Below are 14,051 nucleotides of genomic sequence, written 5' to 3' on the forward strand. Positions count from 1 at the left end.
CTGAACACTTTGCGCGACATGGTATGAGGTGAAGCGAACATGCAGACTTGCCGTCCAGGCAACACGTTATACGGATCACCGAAGACGACGTCAAGGAGAAACACAACATATCCAACAGCGGACTTTCCACCACCACGCGAATAATACGTATACACACACACACACATACATACACTCATACACGAAAATGGACTTACCGCCCGTCAACCTCGCCGAGCTGCTTCGGCACCCCGATGATCTCGACAAGATCACCACCCTGAAGGCCGAGTTCATGCGGAAAAAGGCAGCTGTCGACTCCCAACTGCGCAGCGGCCTGCGAGAGCAGCTCGAGACGACACAGGCCGGCATGAACGGCCTGGCTGACGGGCAAAGGACGGTACAGCAAATCAAGGAGGAGATGATGAAAATCGACAAGATTTGTTCCGAGTCGCAAGACATGATCACCGACTTTGCTACCATCAACCTGGTGTCCCAAGCCCACCGCAACTTTGGCGCCGTCGAGACTATGCGCCGCAACCTCGAGACTTTCAGCGAGCGCCTGGACGCTATCGACAGGATGTTAAACGAGGACGACGAGGACCCCGAAAACATGCCCAACCTACTGGCTATTCACTACGAGTTGACGCAGCTCCGTAATATCCGAGACGATGCCATCGAGCAAATACAGAGGGGCGACGATCCAGGCCTGCAGTCCACACTAGAGGATTACTTCTCCCGCCTGGATAAATACATTGAGTGGTTTGATGTGAATATCACCCTCGTCGCCATGAGTTTGATCAACCTGGTTATTGCGGACAACAACAGTCTGGTCGTACGTTTCGCACTGATAATAGAAGCTGAGGAAAAGAGCGATCAGAGGGTTTTGGCCTTGCAAGAAGCGCTGAAGGATCACAAGGAAATGGCCACGCGCTTCCAGAGCATAACCGACGGCGCCAAGACGGTCAGGGGCTATAAGGACAAGTTTTTGAAGGCTATTAAGACCTTTGCCGAGGACCAGTTCAAAGAGAGCAAGGAGAAGTTCTTGGGTGATCCGGATATGCTCGACAAGTCCTTGAAATGGTACTTCAACGACCTGAACGCCGTCAAGATCGGCATGACGCCGCTTATGCCCAAGAAGTGGAAGATATTCAAGACATGGGCTACCATTTACCACGGCTTGATGCATGACTATCTCATCGGGCTCATCGACGATCCCGAGACTAGCTCGGCACATACTTTAGCCATTATCAGCTGGCCTGAGGCTTACTATCGCAAGATGACCAAGTTGGGAATGAAGCAGGACGAACTAACACCACATGTGATCGACAACCGCGAGGCAGAACTGGTGCGCGACTTCCGCGCCCTCATCATCAAGTTCCTCGACGAATGGATCGACCGTATCTACAAGCAAGAGTGCAAGGACTTTGTCGACCGCAACGTCGAGGGTGGCAACCTCGACCAGGACGAGTATGGATACTTCCGCACCAAGAACCTGGTCGATCTGTGGCGCATGCTCCGCGAACAGGTCGATGCCGCGGGCAACTCGAAGCGTGCCGATGTTGTGGAAGGCGTCATCGACACCATGTTTCAGCGCTTGCGCGCCCGCCAGCAGTCCTGGCAGAAGATGCTCGAGGACGAAGCCGCGCGGTACGAGGTGCAACCCCCACAAGGCCAACCAGAGCTGGACGGCTTCCAGCCACTGCAGGACTGGCTCGTGGCGACAGCCAACGACCAAATCGCCTGCATCGATGACAACGAGGATGAAGGCCGGATGGCGTACCTCTCCGACTTCCGGCGTAAATTCAGCACGCTCGTGTCGCCGCAGTACATGGACCGGGCCGAGACGGAAATCACGGCTCTGCGCGACGGCTACGTCGACCTGAGCACGTGGTGCATGACCAAGTTTGCCCAACTGGTGTTCGCGGTCGACTTCCGCACCGTCATGCCCGACTTCTTCACCCCCCGCTGGTACACGACCAACGCCATGGCGCGCATGATTGCCACGTTCGAGGAGTACGTGTCCGACTACAAAATGGTGCTGCACCACTCGCTCGTCGACATCTTCATCGAGATCTTTGCCGAGGAGCTGCTCATCCGCTACCTGTCATCGGTCCGCAACAAGGGCGCCAAGTTCCGCAGGCAGGATAACTTCCAAGACAAGATCTTTGACGATCTCTCGACCGCCTTTGACTTCTTCAACAACTTGCCGAACCCCGATGTGGGCAATGCCATCAAGGAGACGTGGCGCGTGTCGGAACCGTTCTTACAGTTGTTGACGGTCGATAAAGAGGCGGTGCCGGACGCGTTTGCCGAGTTCAAGAGCCAGTATTGGGATTTGCAGATCAGCTGGGTCGAGGCAGTGTTAAGGTCCAGAGACGATTTTGAGAGAAGCATGTTGAACGCGGTCAAGGCTAGGGCCGCCCAGATGGACGTTGTCAGAGGGCCGGAAACTATCATGAGCAAGGTCAAATAAGGGGACACGCGATAGTCATCCTGGGTTGAAAATAGATAGGTTTAATGATGTGAGATTCTTGGAATTGGACTGTAGTAGGTACGGAAGTCGGGAAGGGAGTTGGAAGTTCTATGCATATAATGATACCAGCTTTTGTAAGCTACAGCGAAGACATTTCGAGAGTAAATAAGAGAACAGCAGGCCAGTCTAATGGTGGGTGGTTATCCGTCACTTGAAATGCTGCCTTCAACTTCCATCATTCATGCAACCACATAAATATTCTTCAGAGTCCAAATTCCGGCTCGCTAAGCGTGCCCTTCTGGTTCGACCCAAACATGCAAATGCCGATAGATACTACGCGACTGGTCCGCGTCTGAGGGAAGAAAAAAGAAAAAGAAGAAAGCAATATACAAGAAACAGTGACGTCCAACCACCACCGACGCCATTATAAAAAAAAAAAAACAAGCAACAACAACTCTCTATAACCATGTAAAATCTGTGCCTAAGCATCATTAGCTCATGGTAATGTCCGTGACGTTCTGTGTCCCGTTGCCAGACCTCTTTGTCTGTCTCTGTGTCTGTCTCAATATTCTGTCGTGATGTGTTTGTACTGTATTACCATTTTCCTCTTCTCGATCCGTTGATGAGCAGCGAAGACAGAAAGTCCGCCATGAATAGTTCGTCCTTGTCACTGAGCTCCCAGCGGGCCCTGAGTTGGTCGTAGACTTCGACGACTCTGTCGCCGTTTGTGCATCGCATGAATGCGCGCAGGACCCAAATGGCCAGCCAGGTCTTGATCTCTATGCCTGGCCGGTCGACACCCCATTCCTTCTTTTGTTGGTACTCCTCCTCTTCGAAGGGGAGTTCGGCTTCATCGTCGTAAATATCAGGATGGTGTTCCTCCTGGATATGATCTGGCTGGACCTGAACTGGCTCATAAGATTGGGTTTCTTGAGCTTGATCATCAGTAAACGCTTCCTCGTCAACTGGTGGGGGGGCCGAGTCATGAATAAGTGTCCGTCCAGCGTCTACGGCTTCTAGCAGGGCCGAATAGATTGATTCTAACCGCCTCGCGCTCCATGCCGAAGTTGCGTAACCTCCATGACGGTCAAAAGCTCTGAACAAAACCTTGAAGATGGAGCCGTGAACAGGGATATCAAACAGCTTCATATCGTCGATGTACTTGGCCACGCGGGAGAGATCTCCGCACCGAACGCCGTAATACTTGACCAGAATGCTATACGTCCGAAGGTTCGGATGCATTGGTACCATCTCTTGAAAGCTGTGTTGCAACTCGGGAGCTTTCTTTGCAACCCGGGCCATCATCTTCAGCGCCTGGGTGATGGCGCGATCGCTGGCATAGCTCCGGGTTGGGAATGACACGTCCGACCACTTCGCGATGGAAGCCACCATGCGAGCATAAATACGCTCGGCCCCTGCTTCCTCGCCCGATCGCAACAGTCCAGATATGACGGCGTTGAGGACAACCGTGTCAATCATCTCGCCGGCCTCAACCATCTCCCGAAACGCGGCGCGCAGTCCACCAGTCTCCCTCTTGAGCCCAAAGAAATGGATCAAGCTTACGTGGTGATAGCGGTTGAAATAGTGCCCACGACTGACCATTTCCTGGTAAATCATTTCAGCGAGAGTGAAGTTGCCAGCCTTCGAGGCCACATCAAACAAAATGTTGAAGGTTACCTCGGTCGCCTTAATGCCAGCGTCGACTTCCATCTCGCGCCACAGTCTCATGGCAGACTGCGCCTGGGTTTCGGTGACAGTGCCAACATATCGGCTTGCAAAAGAGATGGCGCAATTCCACTCCCCTGCCGTCAAGGGCATGCTGCAGTTCCTCACATCCGCTATGACGGCGAAGTACCGCAGCATGGACTTGGAGTTTCTCCGCTGAGGCTGCCCTAATGCTTTTAGGAGCTGATGTCGCAACCGACCATTGATGTAGGGCATGCGCGGTTCCGGCAGTTGTTGGTAGAGGTCGTAGATCGTGTCAAGGTCTACCTTGTGTGGAGTGCGCAGCCGCACGAGTACAGCAAACCTGAGATCGCTCAGTGTGTGTTGGCCATATTCGTCCAGGCCAACCACTTCGTCCGGGCCTGGATACTCGTAGTCATCTTCATTTTGTACAAAGGTGAACCGGGGCCTGTCAGCGGGCGCATAATTATGCATGTAAGGATCGCGAATGAACTTGAGGTAGTCTTCGACCGTTCCGTTTAGATCATGATAGGGATCTACCAGTTCAAGCAGCTCTTCTTTGGTGAGATGACCGAGCTTCACACTATGGGATTCGGGCAGCTCTTGTGATTGTGGGTTTGCGCCCGAGTGGGACTCGGTCGACAGATCGTCATGTAGCGCGGATGGGGCCGAGAAGACGGAGTCGGCGGGCTTCTGATCGGCACAGGGTTCGGGGCCAGCTTGAGCAACGAGCTCAGGGACCGGGGCTGCCGCCGCCGCCGCCGCCGCCGCCGTGTGGCTCTGCTTTTGAGGAGCAGAGACCGAATGGCGGAAGAAGTTGGAGTCGAGTGCTCGTCTGCTGTTCGTGCCGGACAGACTGGTGGGAGTCGCTCGCAGGGATGGGGTGGTCAGTAGCGGGCAACCGGTGGAGCCTCCTATGGGTCTCCTCGCGACCCCATCGACAAGGCCACCACTTTGGGAGCTCCAGCTGCCGTGGAAGCGCCGTCGTTGTTGTACTGGGCCGAGGCCTGCTGTCGCAACCTGTCTTCTTCGTCCGCTGCCTTGGTCACCGAGCTGGATGGATGCTGTGGTTTGCGACACGGAACTGGTGGCAGCAATTGCGGTTGCGGAGGCGGCAATGGCAGACCAATTCCACGACGGACGATGCAAGAAGATGGTGCCGCATATCGACCCTTCAAATCGGCTGGAGACTTTCATGAGCTGCCGCCGTCCAACATGATGACCTGCCCATTCAGCCAACCCCTTCTTGCCTGTTCCCCGCGAGTGTCGGCCGCAATTCGATGAAGGAGAGCTCAGAGCAAACGCAATCACAAGCTGCTGGCTGCTGCGCACTCGATTGGCACTCGATGCGATCGCGGTTACTGGCGAATTGGATCGTAATCAGGTCGATGTGGTCAGGGCGTCAGATTCGTGGAGGGCGGGGAAGTATGGGGAGAACGGGGAGAACTCGAGTCATGAAGTGAGGAGGGATGTGGCAGGAAACTGGGGTCGGGTGAGCGACGCGATGAATGAGAAAAAGTTGGGGTATGTAGTGTACATGGACGAGGCACAGCTCCAGGTACCTTGCCGGGAGCATACCCCACCCCTGCCTCTACGAAAGAGGGGAAGCTGGACGGGAATGGGGTCCAGTCTCAGCCGGGCGGGCTCCAGACCTTTTGTTATCGATAAGCACCTAGCTGGTAGGTACTTCCCTCTGGTCGCTTAATGGCGGGGCGGGGAACATTTTTTTTTTTGCCGGCACGTCCTTCCAATAGTTGCTCGCTCGCGGCAGGCGGGACAGCAGGTCGCGGCGCGGGTTACCGGCAACAAACCTCCATCAAGGTCGTGTCGGATCGTGCCTGTCTCCAAAAGGCACAGCTCCACTTTGGACAAAGCTAAGCAAATAGCGATAACGATAGGTTTGGCGGGTGAGGGAATCCATTGTACCTACGCAGCGCAGCGCAGTGTATTATCATTACCTTACACAGGTATACACACCCCGTAACCTCGTAGTCTAGCCTTGCCTTTGCCTTGGGAGGGAATCTTGAGGGACGAAAGGACCGCCGAATCAGCCAAATGGTCCTCTGATCTCAGCCAACACCACCGCTGCCGTCGATTATCGCCAGTAATTCCCTCCATAACCTAACACCCAAACGCCGCCAGCGACGACCGGACAAGATGGGCAAGGGGCGCATCTTCCAGGCCGCAAAGGTCTACCAGAGGGCCAGCGAGGCTGCTGCCACCAACATGGTCTCTGGCCTGCCACCACGGAACCCACCACTGTGGCTCAAGGCCATTGAGTCCATCCCTCCCGCTGAGATCAACACCAGGCCGTATCCGATCCAGCACTCTCCGCCGAACCCGCGAGCGCGCAAGCCACGCAACCTCTTTAGGCCCACCAAGATCGTCTATCCCGAAGATGAGTTGCGCCGCGACTTCTACCGCGACCACCCTTGGGAGTTGGCCAGGCCGAGGATGATTATCGAGTTGGATGGCAAGGACGCCCGTTTCCTTGACTGGTCCAAGGGCCTCAGGCAACGCGGCATGCCCTTGTCCGGCGAGAGGTACGTTGTTGGATGAGCGCATTGCACATGGCGCAAAAGCCCGGCGGACAGGCATGGAAATTGGATGCTAACCCGAATTGCACACTATAGTGTCGTTCAACGTCAGCTCTGGCTTATGGAGAATCAGGGCATGACCAAGCAGGAAGCCTACGACAAGGCGCGCCACGAGTTCTACAAGTTGAGGCAGTTGGAGCAGATGGAGCGCAGGATAGCCGTCGAGGAGGCCCGCATGGTTGGTGGCTACTTTGGCAAGGACCTTCTGACGGTCGGCATGGAGCTCGAGAACAAGACGTATGAGAGCTGGAAGAAGTGGGCCACGACCGAGATCGCCCGCCAGGAATCTGCCAGGGCTTCCATGTACACCAATGTCGTCGACAACTCTGCGCTCGAGGAATCTGAGGAGGATGAGCTGCTCGCGCAGAATTAAGGCAACGAGTTGGAGTAAAAAGGGAGGGAAGGAGTGGTGTAGCGTGGCTGATACCCATCCGTGTCGGGGAAAGACGATGCCGGCCCACTCGTGCACAAGTGTAAGAATATCACGTCTCTTTGTACATATAGAGAGGGCAAGAGACTTTGTACAAGTACATGTGATTCAGGAGCCTGGTCGCCTATCTTTGAAGAAAGCCGGCAGACACCGGCCCGATATACTGACTACCCTTGAATATCCTCGCCAGACTCTCGTGCTGCACACCGACAACATCAGCAATGCCCGTCTTTAGAAACAACTTCCCCGTCAGACTCATCGTCTTGGACCTGGCCCAGGTCTCGATGTACACCATTTTGGCCCTGTTTTCGGGTACGAGGTAGAATATCTTGAGCAAGTGGGCCACAAAACACACAATAAAGCCGTTGGCAGGCCCATTTGTAACAATCACATGCGGGTATCTGAACCCCTTTCCATGATCCTCTGTCGACCGTGGGTTGGGCATCCGTGTGAGGGCATTGGCGGCATGAAAGGCGGATATGAGGCAGGTAAAGGGTGCCGTATAGAGCGGTTGATGGACCTTGCGCGCACGGCGGATTAAGAAGATATCAGAGGTGCCTGCTCGAGCATCTTCTCCGGGATAGGCGTCCTTGATAGTCGCTTCCAGAAGGCGGGCCTTGGCGAGAGAGGAAGTGTCTCCGATGGAGATGATGTACCGCCGGTGGATGTTTGCCTGGCCGCGAAATGACTGCTTGATGGTCTCAATCATCTCAGCAGTGTGTCCGCCAGAGCCAAGTATATATGTGAAGTAAATAGCAGGAAGAGAGGTGGTGTTGGGAACCTGTGTGCCAGCGGCATTGGGTTGGGGCGTATTGCTGGGGATGAGCCAGCTGCCACCTGGCTTTTGACGCCGCCGTATCATTTCAAAGTGCCGGTAGACAATGAAGGTAACAAGCACTATCCCGACGGTGATGACGAGGGAGATGAGCCATGGCCATGATAGACCAGAGAGGACAAGCCCAGCTGCGGTGGAGGATGCAGCACCCGCAACAAAGGCGGCTGCTGTCAAGTTGATGCCGCTCACAGTCTCAACATGTAACTGAGAGTAGGTCTCAGCTCTGGTGTCGGGTTTTAGCTCTTGATCATTGCGCGATTCTTCCTTGCCCGTCAGAACGGACGCTGAAGTAGTAGGGGCCATTCTAGAAAGCCCGAGGTTTCTTTAAATTAAAAAGTCTATTGGTATAATTAGTTTCACATTCTTTGAATATGGAGTCTGGGTACTTGATGTTGTCACCTCGTCGAATCTTATCAACGTGTTTTGTTCGAAGGTTCCTTGAGTCACGCCCTCCGAAATAAAGGGGCTAATAAACAATCACAAAAGGGGCACATCCAGTTGGTGTAAGAAGGAGAGGCTTATTTGGTGCCGTCTGGAGGTGAACATGTAGACTCGCTCATATAAGCCCCTTACCGACTTGACACATGTGACTCCAGGTTGATGGGTATTTAAGATCTGGCAAGATTTAAAGGTTGATATTTAATACCAAGATGAAAGGCTTTCAAGTCGTAGAGGCATGTGGAAAGATGACACTGAGCAAAAGGCGATGGAACCTAGTGTGGTTTCTGTAGCTATGTACTATGTACATGACGAGAATGAGCCAGTGCATGTCACTTTGTCCGGGGCACGACATGGAATGAATGACGGGAACAAGCTTGGGCCAAATTGAAACCCCTGAAAGAGAGACCTGGAGAACACACGCACCCCTGGACGGGAATGACGACGGTGGCCCACTGGTGACTGCCCCAGGGCTGCGATTTGGGCGCATTTGGCGGCCCAGGCCGCTAAAAAGTTGACCGACCGCCTGGCAGAAAGCGGGAAGTTGGGAACGACATGGATGCTTGTTGTCAACGGAACCTCAAGAGAGAGAGCTCCCCTTCAGCAGAGTAACCCCAAAGTCCCATGTCGCTTCCATCTTCACATTCCATCCGTCTTGAATGAATACCACTACCCTTCCCCACTTAGACGACCTTCGAGCGACCTAGCAATCACCTATAAACAGAGGAACCATTCCACGACAGATTGAGTTCTCGGTTTCGAATACCTGCGATTATCTTCAGCGGTTGGGGACATATCAAGAAGGAAGCTTTCTGCCCGTGTCGCAGAGAAAGAAAAGACATTGCGCGCCGCTTTCCAAAAACCCAACACATTCTGCAATGGGCATCGCGTGAACGCGCAACCACTCGTAGAGATGCCCAGACTGAACAGGACTCGATATCTAACATGCTTCTATTGTGGCCGCAAGACCTCGACCCCATGGAACAGCTCCATCCGCAACTTCGAATGCCGGAACTGCGACGCAACAAACTACCTTGATGGCGTAGGTCTCCCTGCTGTCTTGAATCTATCCAGCTGACCTGGTTGGCGCATATTGCACCTGTATACTGACACGTTCTCTTTGCTCCGCTAGAACGGCGACATCACTGATCCTCCTGTAGCGACCGAGTACGAAGCAAGTCCTGCCAAGTTTGCCACGACGCGAGCAACTTCGCCCACCGTCGGTTCCTCGAGCGCCAGCGTCTTCTGCAACAAGTGTTTGGCTAACCAGGACAAGCTTCGAGCTGTTCTGGCCCAGTATCTCCCGGATCCCGACGATTCTGAATACGAAGAGCGATGTAGGAACATCTACAAGTTCCGACGGTTGCAAGAGCGCCTCTATCCTCAAATGTGCGCCGAATGCGAACCGCGCGTCCAGAAGAAACTAGGCGAAGCAGCTTACACGGCAAAAACCGATGTCTTACTCTGGATGATCGAGAGAAGCAACAAGCAGCGACAGCAAGTTACAGGATGGAGTTGGCTGAACGTCTTCGACTCTTTGGGGAGGTGGCTACGGACTGCTAGCTTGGTGCTTCAACTCCTTTGGCACCTCTCCATAATGCTCATGCTGTTCAAGGCGGCCATCGTGACGCGGTTGGGTGAAACGCCGAACCCGTGGACTCTGAGAGCTGTGAATACATGCTTTTGGTTTTTCAACCTTCTGCCGTCAACCGACCGGCTAAGTGGTTGGAGTCTCACTACTGCGATCCTAAGCGTCTGGTGGAATCCACAGTATCCTCAGCTACACCGAGGCTTTACAAAACACATAACTGGGTTTCGAGCCTGGTACATGTATCAGGCCATTCTAGTCTTTATGCGATTTTGGGTCAGGAGGTTACCCATCTTAGCTGGCCCGGAGCAAGCAGAGCTGAATATGCCGGCAGCCGCGCATGTTTTTTGGGCCGGCTTTGCAATTCTTGTAAGTCATCTTGCTGGCCCCTTCATAGTCCAATCATGACTAACATTTGCTTCAGGTTCACCTCCTCGCTCCTCGTGCTATCCGTATTGACATGGCGCCCCTATTCGGGACCACCTCTAAACCATCCGCACCACAAGGCGGATCTGTAACACAACCGTCTACATATAGGCCGACAACGGCGAATACGGCAGCAGCAGCTACGGGTCCGAGACGATCAGGAAGAGCAGTGAAGCCATCGGCCCAATTACTTGCTGCGCGATCTTCATTCTCATCATCACTGCCACCGGCCCCAGCTCCAGCGCCAGCTCCGGCTCCGGTTGCGGCTCCGGCCCCGACACCGGACGAAAAACCAGACGAAATCAAGGTCATGGTTGACTTGCTGGACGAGATAGTCAATGGCCCATCTAGCCCAGCATCTCCAACACCATCAATAGACCATTCACCATTCTTCGTGCCACGGGTAGGAAGGTCTAATGTTCCGACCACTCCAGGGTCTCAATTCTCCCCAACACCATGCCGCTTTGGTACTGGTGCTAGCACTGGCACTGGCCCTTCCTTCTCGTCTCTTGGTCCAGCTGCCAACACAAGGTCAGCAACGGCTGCTTACACGCAGGAAATGGACTGGACGCCTACTCAGTCACAGTACCGCGCCTTCCAAACCGTCGGCCAGCGAGAAAACCAAGGCTTTAACGAGGCTCCTACCGATGAGAACAAGGGACCTTTCTGGTATCGTGTACCACCAGCGCCAACAGCGCCCGCTCAGAGGTTAAATAACTACCTCACAAAACAACCACGCATCATCGCCCCCCGCCACACGGCACCTCGGCCAGGCACAGGGATACCATCCTTCGGAAGTACTGCGCTTGTCAACACTCCGCAGAAACAGATTCTCGGGAGGATCAATAACAACGACCACATGACCATGACTATGAGGAGAGATGCTGGAGAGGATACGGGAATCGATCCCACCCCGGCACGGGTTGCTTTTGCGCCGCCCAAGTTCTTTGTGCCTCCGCCGCAGAACGATCCCAGGAACTCGCTCTCCGAAATGCTAGGTCGCAGCTTTAGCCTGAGTCAGGAGGAGGAGGAGGAGCAACGCGAGGCGGAGAGGGAGGAGGCTGAGAAGAAGAGTAGAGGCTGGTTAGGCGGTGGGTTGCTTACTTTTAGGTCGACGCCGGCGAAAAAGGACCAGTGAAGCTGGGATTTGGGTTGAGATTATTGAAATGAATAATTGTTGAGCATTATCTGGTTGGTCCTGCATTGTGGAGTTGGGTTTCTTGTTAGGCAATGGATGTTCTTTTGCATTTTAAGGAACATGGGAGTCTTTTGCATAACAATGGGCGTTTTGTACATGTGCATAGATACCAGCGGTGTCATGGCCGTATATGAGGTGTGAAGTACGGGCTCGATACAGATAAACACCAACATAATGGATTCAAGAGGCGCGTGTGTTTCAGGATACCTTCTAGAACGGGGATCGGTGTTTAATATTGGGGTGTTTGCGCGTGGTTCAGGCATACAATGCTCGCCCTTCTCTTATATATATACTTAACTACCCTGAAGGATGGCTCATAAACTTGTTCTTGGCCACTCTTCGAACGGCATACTCCCAAAGCAAACCGCTGTATTTCGCTCTTGGTCTTTCGTCAACCTCCGTCGTCCTCGAGTCTTTGTATTCCCAGAACGAGCAACCCCTCCACCAAAGGTTACTACTCTGTAATGCTAGTTAGATCTCAATCATTCTTCCTCTACCCACTCCTGAACCCTCCCCCCAGCAAATCTGTAGATAGACCAGGACATGATGCCAAATGCAGCCACGAACCGGCAGAAGTCCCACGCTCCGACCCAATGCGCCATCTCCATAAAGACGTCCCCAATCCACCTCACCAGCGGATCCTGACCACTTCCCTACTGATCAGACGAGAACACCCTCAACAGCCCGATCCCAAACCCAAACACCACCCCAAACGCAATAGAAACCCGCCATCGCTTCGACAGCATCCCCTCCTCCCTCAACAACCAAGCAATGGCCCCCAAGGGGAACACAAACCCAATAAACATGCCCTTGACGAGCGTATCCACCATGCCATTGAACCCATCCGTTTCGGCACCTATTGGTTCCGGAACCAACCCGCTGCCGTCATCGCTTTCTACCATGCCCGGTCCGCCGACGCCACCGTGGTTGTTGTCTATCCAGGCGTCCTCCATGGATCGCAAAGTATCAGGGGACGGCATGGTGTCGGGAGTAAAGCGCGAGGCTTGGATGGAGGTGAATTGTAGACGGAGCTGGTTCACTTCTGCGGGTGTAAAGCCAGCGGAGAGAAAGCGGTCGAAGCCACGGGGGCGGTTGCGGTCTGTTGTTGTTGTTGTCGTTGCTTGGCCGGCGGAGGCGTTGATCCGGGATCTGGATTCTCCTGTTGACAAGGAGGAGGAGGAGGGTTGAAGGCCGGTGGTGCGGCTGGTTTTCCCGCTGCCGGCACCGGAACCAATATCCGAGAGGTTGGAATCGACGGATCCAACGGGGGCAGGTACAAACGCCGCGGCTGCTGCCTCGGTGGCTAATTCTTCGTCTGTGAGCTCGTCGCCTATACTGCAGTTCACGTACACACGTTGCTGCTGATGCTGACGATCAACGGCTTTCCCCTTGCCCTTGGCGTCCATGACCATGGGCGGCGGCGGTGGCGGTCGGAGAACGGAGCTCACGACGGCGGTGTCGGGAAGAATCTTGCCGGCGTGGATGAAGCGGAGGCGGCTCCGGGCCGCTTTGGCGGTTGTTTCATCTTTACTGTCTTTGCTGGAAGAATGGAGGCGCTCGCGGATGCGATGCTTGAGAGCGACGATGGTGGTGCGGTTGGGGGAGGGTATGTCGAGGTGGAGGTCAGGAAGGGAGGCGCTGAATCTGACTGTGAGGTGGAGGGATGGTGAAAATGGTTTGTTTGATGATGAGGCTGTAATCATCCGGGGAACTGGTGGTCTGGAAGCTCGATTGGAGGGCGAGCTATTTTCCCAGTCGTCACTCATGGTCGAATTTCGAGTAGCTCCGTGAGACCACCGATATGGAGGCTTTTTGCGTAAGAAAACCGACCGTATATACTGGATTTCCGGTTTCGGGCTGAGCAAGATGAAAGCGGCTGTCAGAAATGGTCGATGATTTGGAACGCAAGCAAGAGATGAAGTGACAATTGAGAATAGACACAGCACCTAGGCTCTGATTTGGCACGGTGGTCTAAATAGAAAGGATCAAGGACAAAGTAATGCCGATGAGAGTCAAAGGCAGAGCAGCTAAGACATGCGTATTAACTATTACAAGTTATGTGATATAGTGGCCTATGTAGATCTATGAGGCCATCAAGGTTCACTGACTTTTTGGTTTGTGAGCTTTGAGAAAGGAAGTGAGTGTGCTGTTGTACAAGGGAAGTGGAAGTAGGTACCTGCCCAGAACAGGCCAAGCTCCCCCAACCTTCCCCACTCTGACTTGGAGATCTCCATGACGTTTATGCATCTAGCGGGGATACCTGATTGCATGAACTAGAGAACCTACCTAACGACGCGCCTGATTCTTCAACACTGCAACCACCACTAAGGTACCGGTACAACATCATGTTCCTTTCCACATCAACACCCTTTTATAACGTACTCATACAAGCCCTCCAGTT

At 53.8% G+C, this 14,051-nt stretch overlaps 7 protein-coding genes across 7 annotated transcripts; 4 read left to right on the forward strand and 3 right to left on the reverse strand.

The window, feature by feature from the left end:
- Positions 1–187: 187 nt before the first annotated feature.
- Positions 188–2,731, forward strand: NEUTE1DRAFT_65781 (uncharacterized protein; the record flags this gene model as incomplete). Its single annotated transcript, XM_009854147.1, has 2 exons — positions 188–1,633; positions 1,739–2,731. 2 exons carry the CDS (start codon positions 188–190, stop codon positions 2,450–2,452), a joined length of 2,160 nt encoding a protein of 719 aa, XP_009852449.1.
- Positions 2,732–3,019: 288 nt separating this feature from the next.
- Positions 3,020–5,431, reverse strand: NEUTE1DRAFT_65784 (uncharacterized protein; the record flags this gene model as incomplete). The annotated part of the gene is made up of 1 exon (XM_009854148.1): positions 3,020–5,431. One exon carries the CDS (start codon positions 5,333–5,335, stop codon positions 3,047–3,049), a length of 2,289 nt encoding a protein of 762 aa, XP_009852450.1.
- Positions 5,432–6,053: 622 nt separating this feature from the next.
- NEUTE1DRAFT_117522 (uncharacterized protein) lies at positions 6,054–7,275 on the forward strand (the record flags this gene model as incomplete). Its single annotated transcript, XM_009854149.1, has 2 exons — positions 6,054–6,681; positions 6,772–7,275. The coding sequence occupies 2 exons, from the start codon at positions 6,296–6,298 to the stop codon at positions 7,106–7,108; spliced, it is 723 nt and encodes a 240-aa protein (XP_009852451.1).
- Positions 7,276–7,289: 14 nt separating this feature from the next.
- NEUTE1DRAFT_123317 (uncharacterized protein) lies at positions 7,290–8,303 on the reverse strand (the record flags this gene model as incomplete). Its single annotated transcript, XM_009854150.1, has 1 exon — positions 7,290–8,303. One exon carries the CDS (start codon positions 8,301–8,303, stop codon positions 7,290–7,292), a length of 1,014 nt encoding a protein of 337 aa, XP_009852452.1.
- A 1,048-nt stretch (positions 8,304–9,351) lies between these two features.
- Positions 9,352–11,835, forward strand: NEUTE1DRAFT_130699 (uncharacterized protein; the record flags this gene model as incomplete). The annotated part of the gene is made up of 3 exons (XM_009854151.1): positions 9,352–9,480; positions 9,571–10,395; positions 10,451–11,835. 3 exons carry the CDS (start codon positions 9,352–9,354, stop codon positions 11,588–11,590), a joined length of 2,094 nt encoding a protein of 697 aa, XP_009852453.1.
- A 73-nt stretch (positions 11,836–11,908) lies between these two features.
- Positions 11,909–12,130, forward strand: NEUTE1DRAFT_117524 (uncharacterized protein; the record flags this gene model as incomplete). The annotated part of the gene is made up of 1 exon (XM_009854152.1): positions 11,909–12,130. A coding segment is annotated over one exon (217 nt), but the record flags the coding sequence as incomplete, so codon positions are not given.
- A 2-nt stretch (positions 12,131–12,132) lies between these two features.
- Positions 12,133–13,884, reverse strand: NEUTE1DRAFT_44355 (uncharacterized protein; the record flags this gene model as incomplete). The annotated part of the gene is made up of 3 exons (XM_009853289.1): positions 12,133–12,298; positions 12,446–13,298; positions 13,827–13,884. The coding sequence occupies 3 exons, from the start codon at positions 13,882–13,884 to the stop codon at positions 12,133–12,135; spliced, it is 1,077 nt and encodes a 358-aa protein (XP_009851591.1).
- Between the last annotated feature and the right edge of the window lie 167 nt (positions 13,885–14,051).

The sequence above is a fragment of the Neurospora tetrasperma genome (genome assembly GCF_000213175.1).
Source record: "Neurospora tetrasperma FGSC 2508 unplaced genomic scaffold NEUTE1scaffold_4, whole genome shotgun sequence".
NCBI lineage: Eukaryota > Fungi > Ascomycota > Sordariomycetes > Sordariales > Sordariaceae > Neurospora > Neurospora tetrasperma.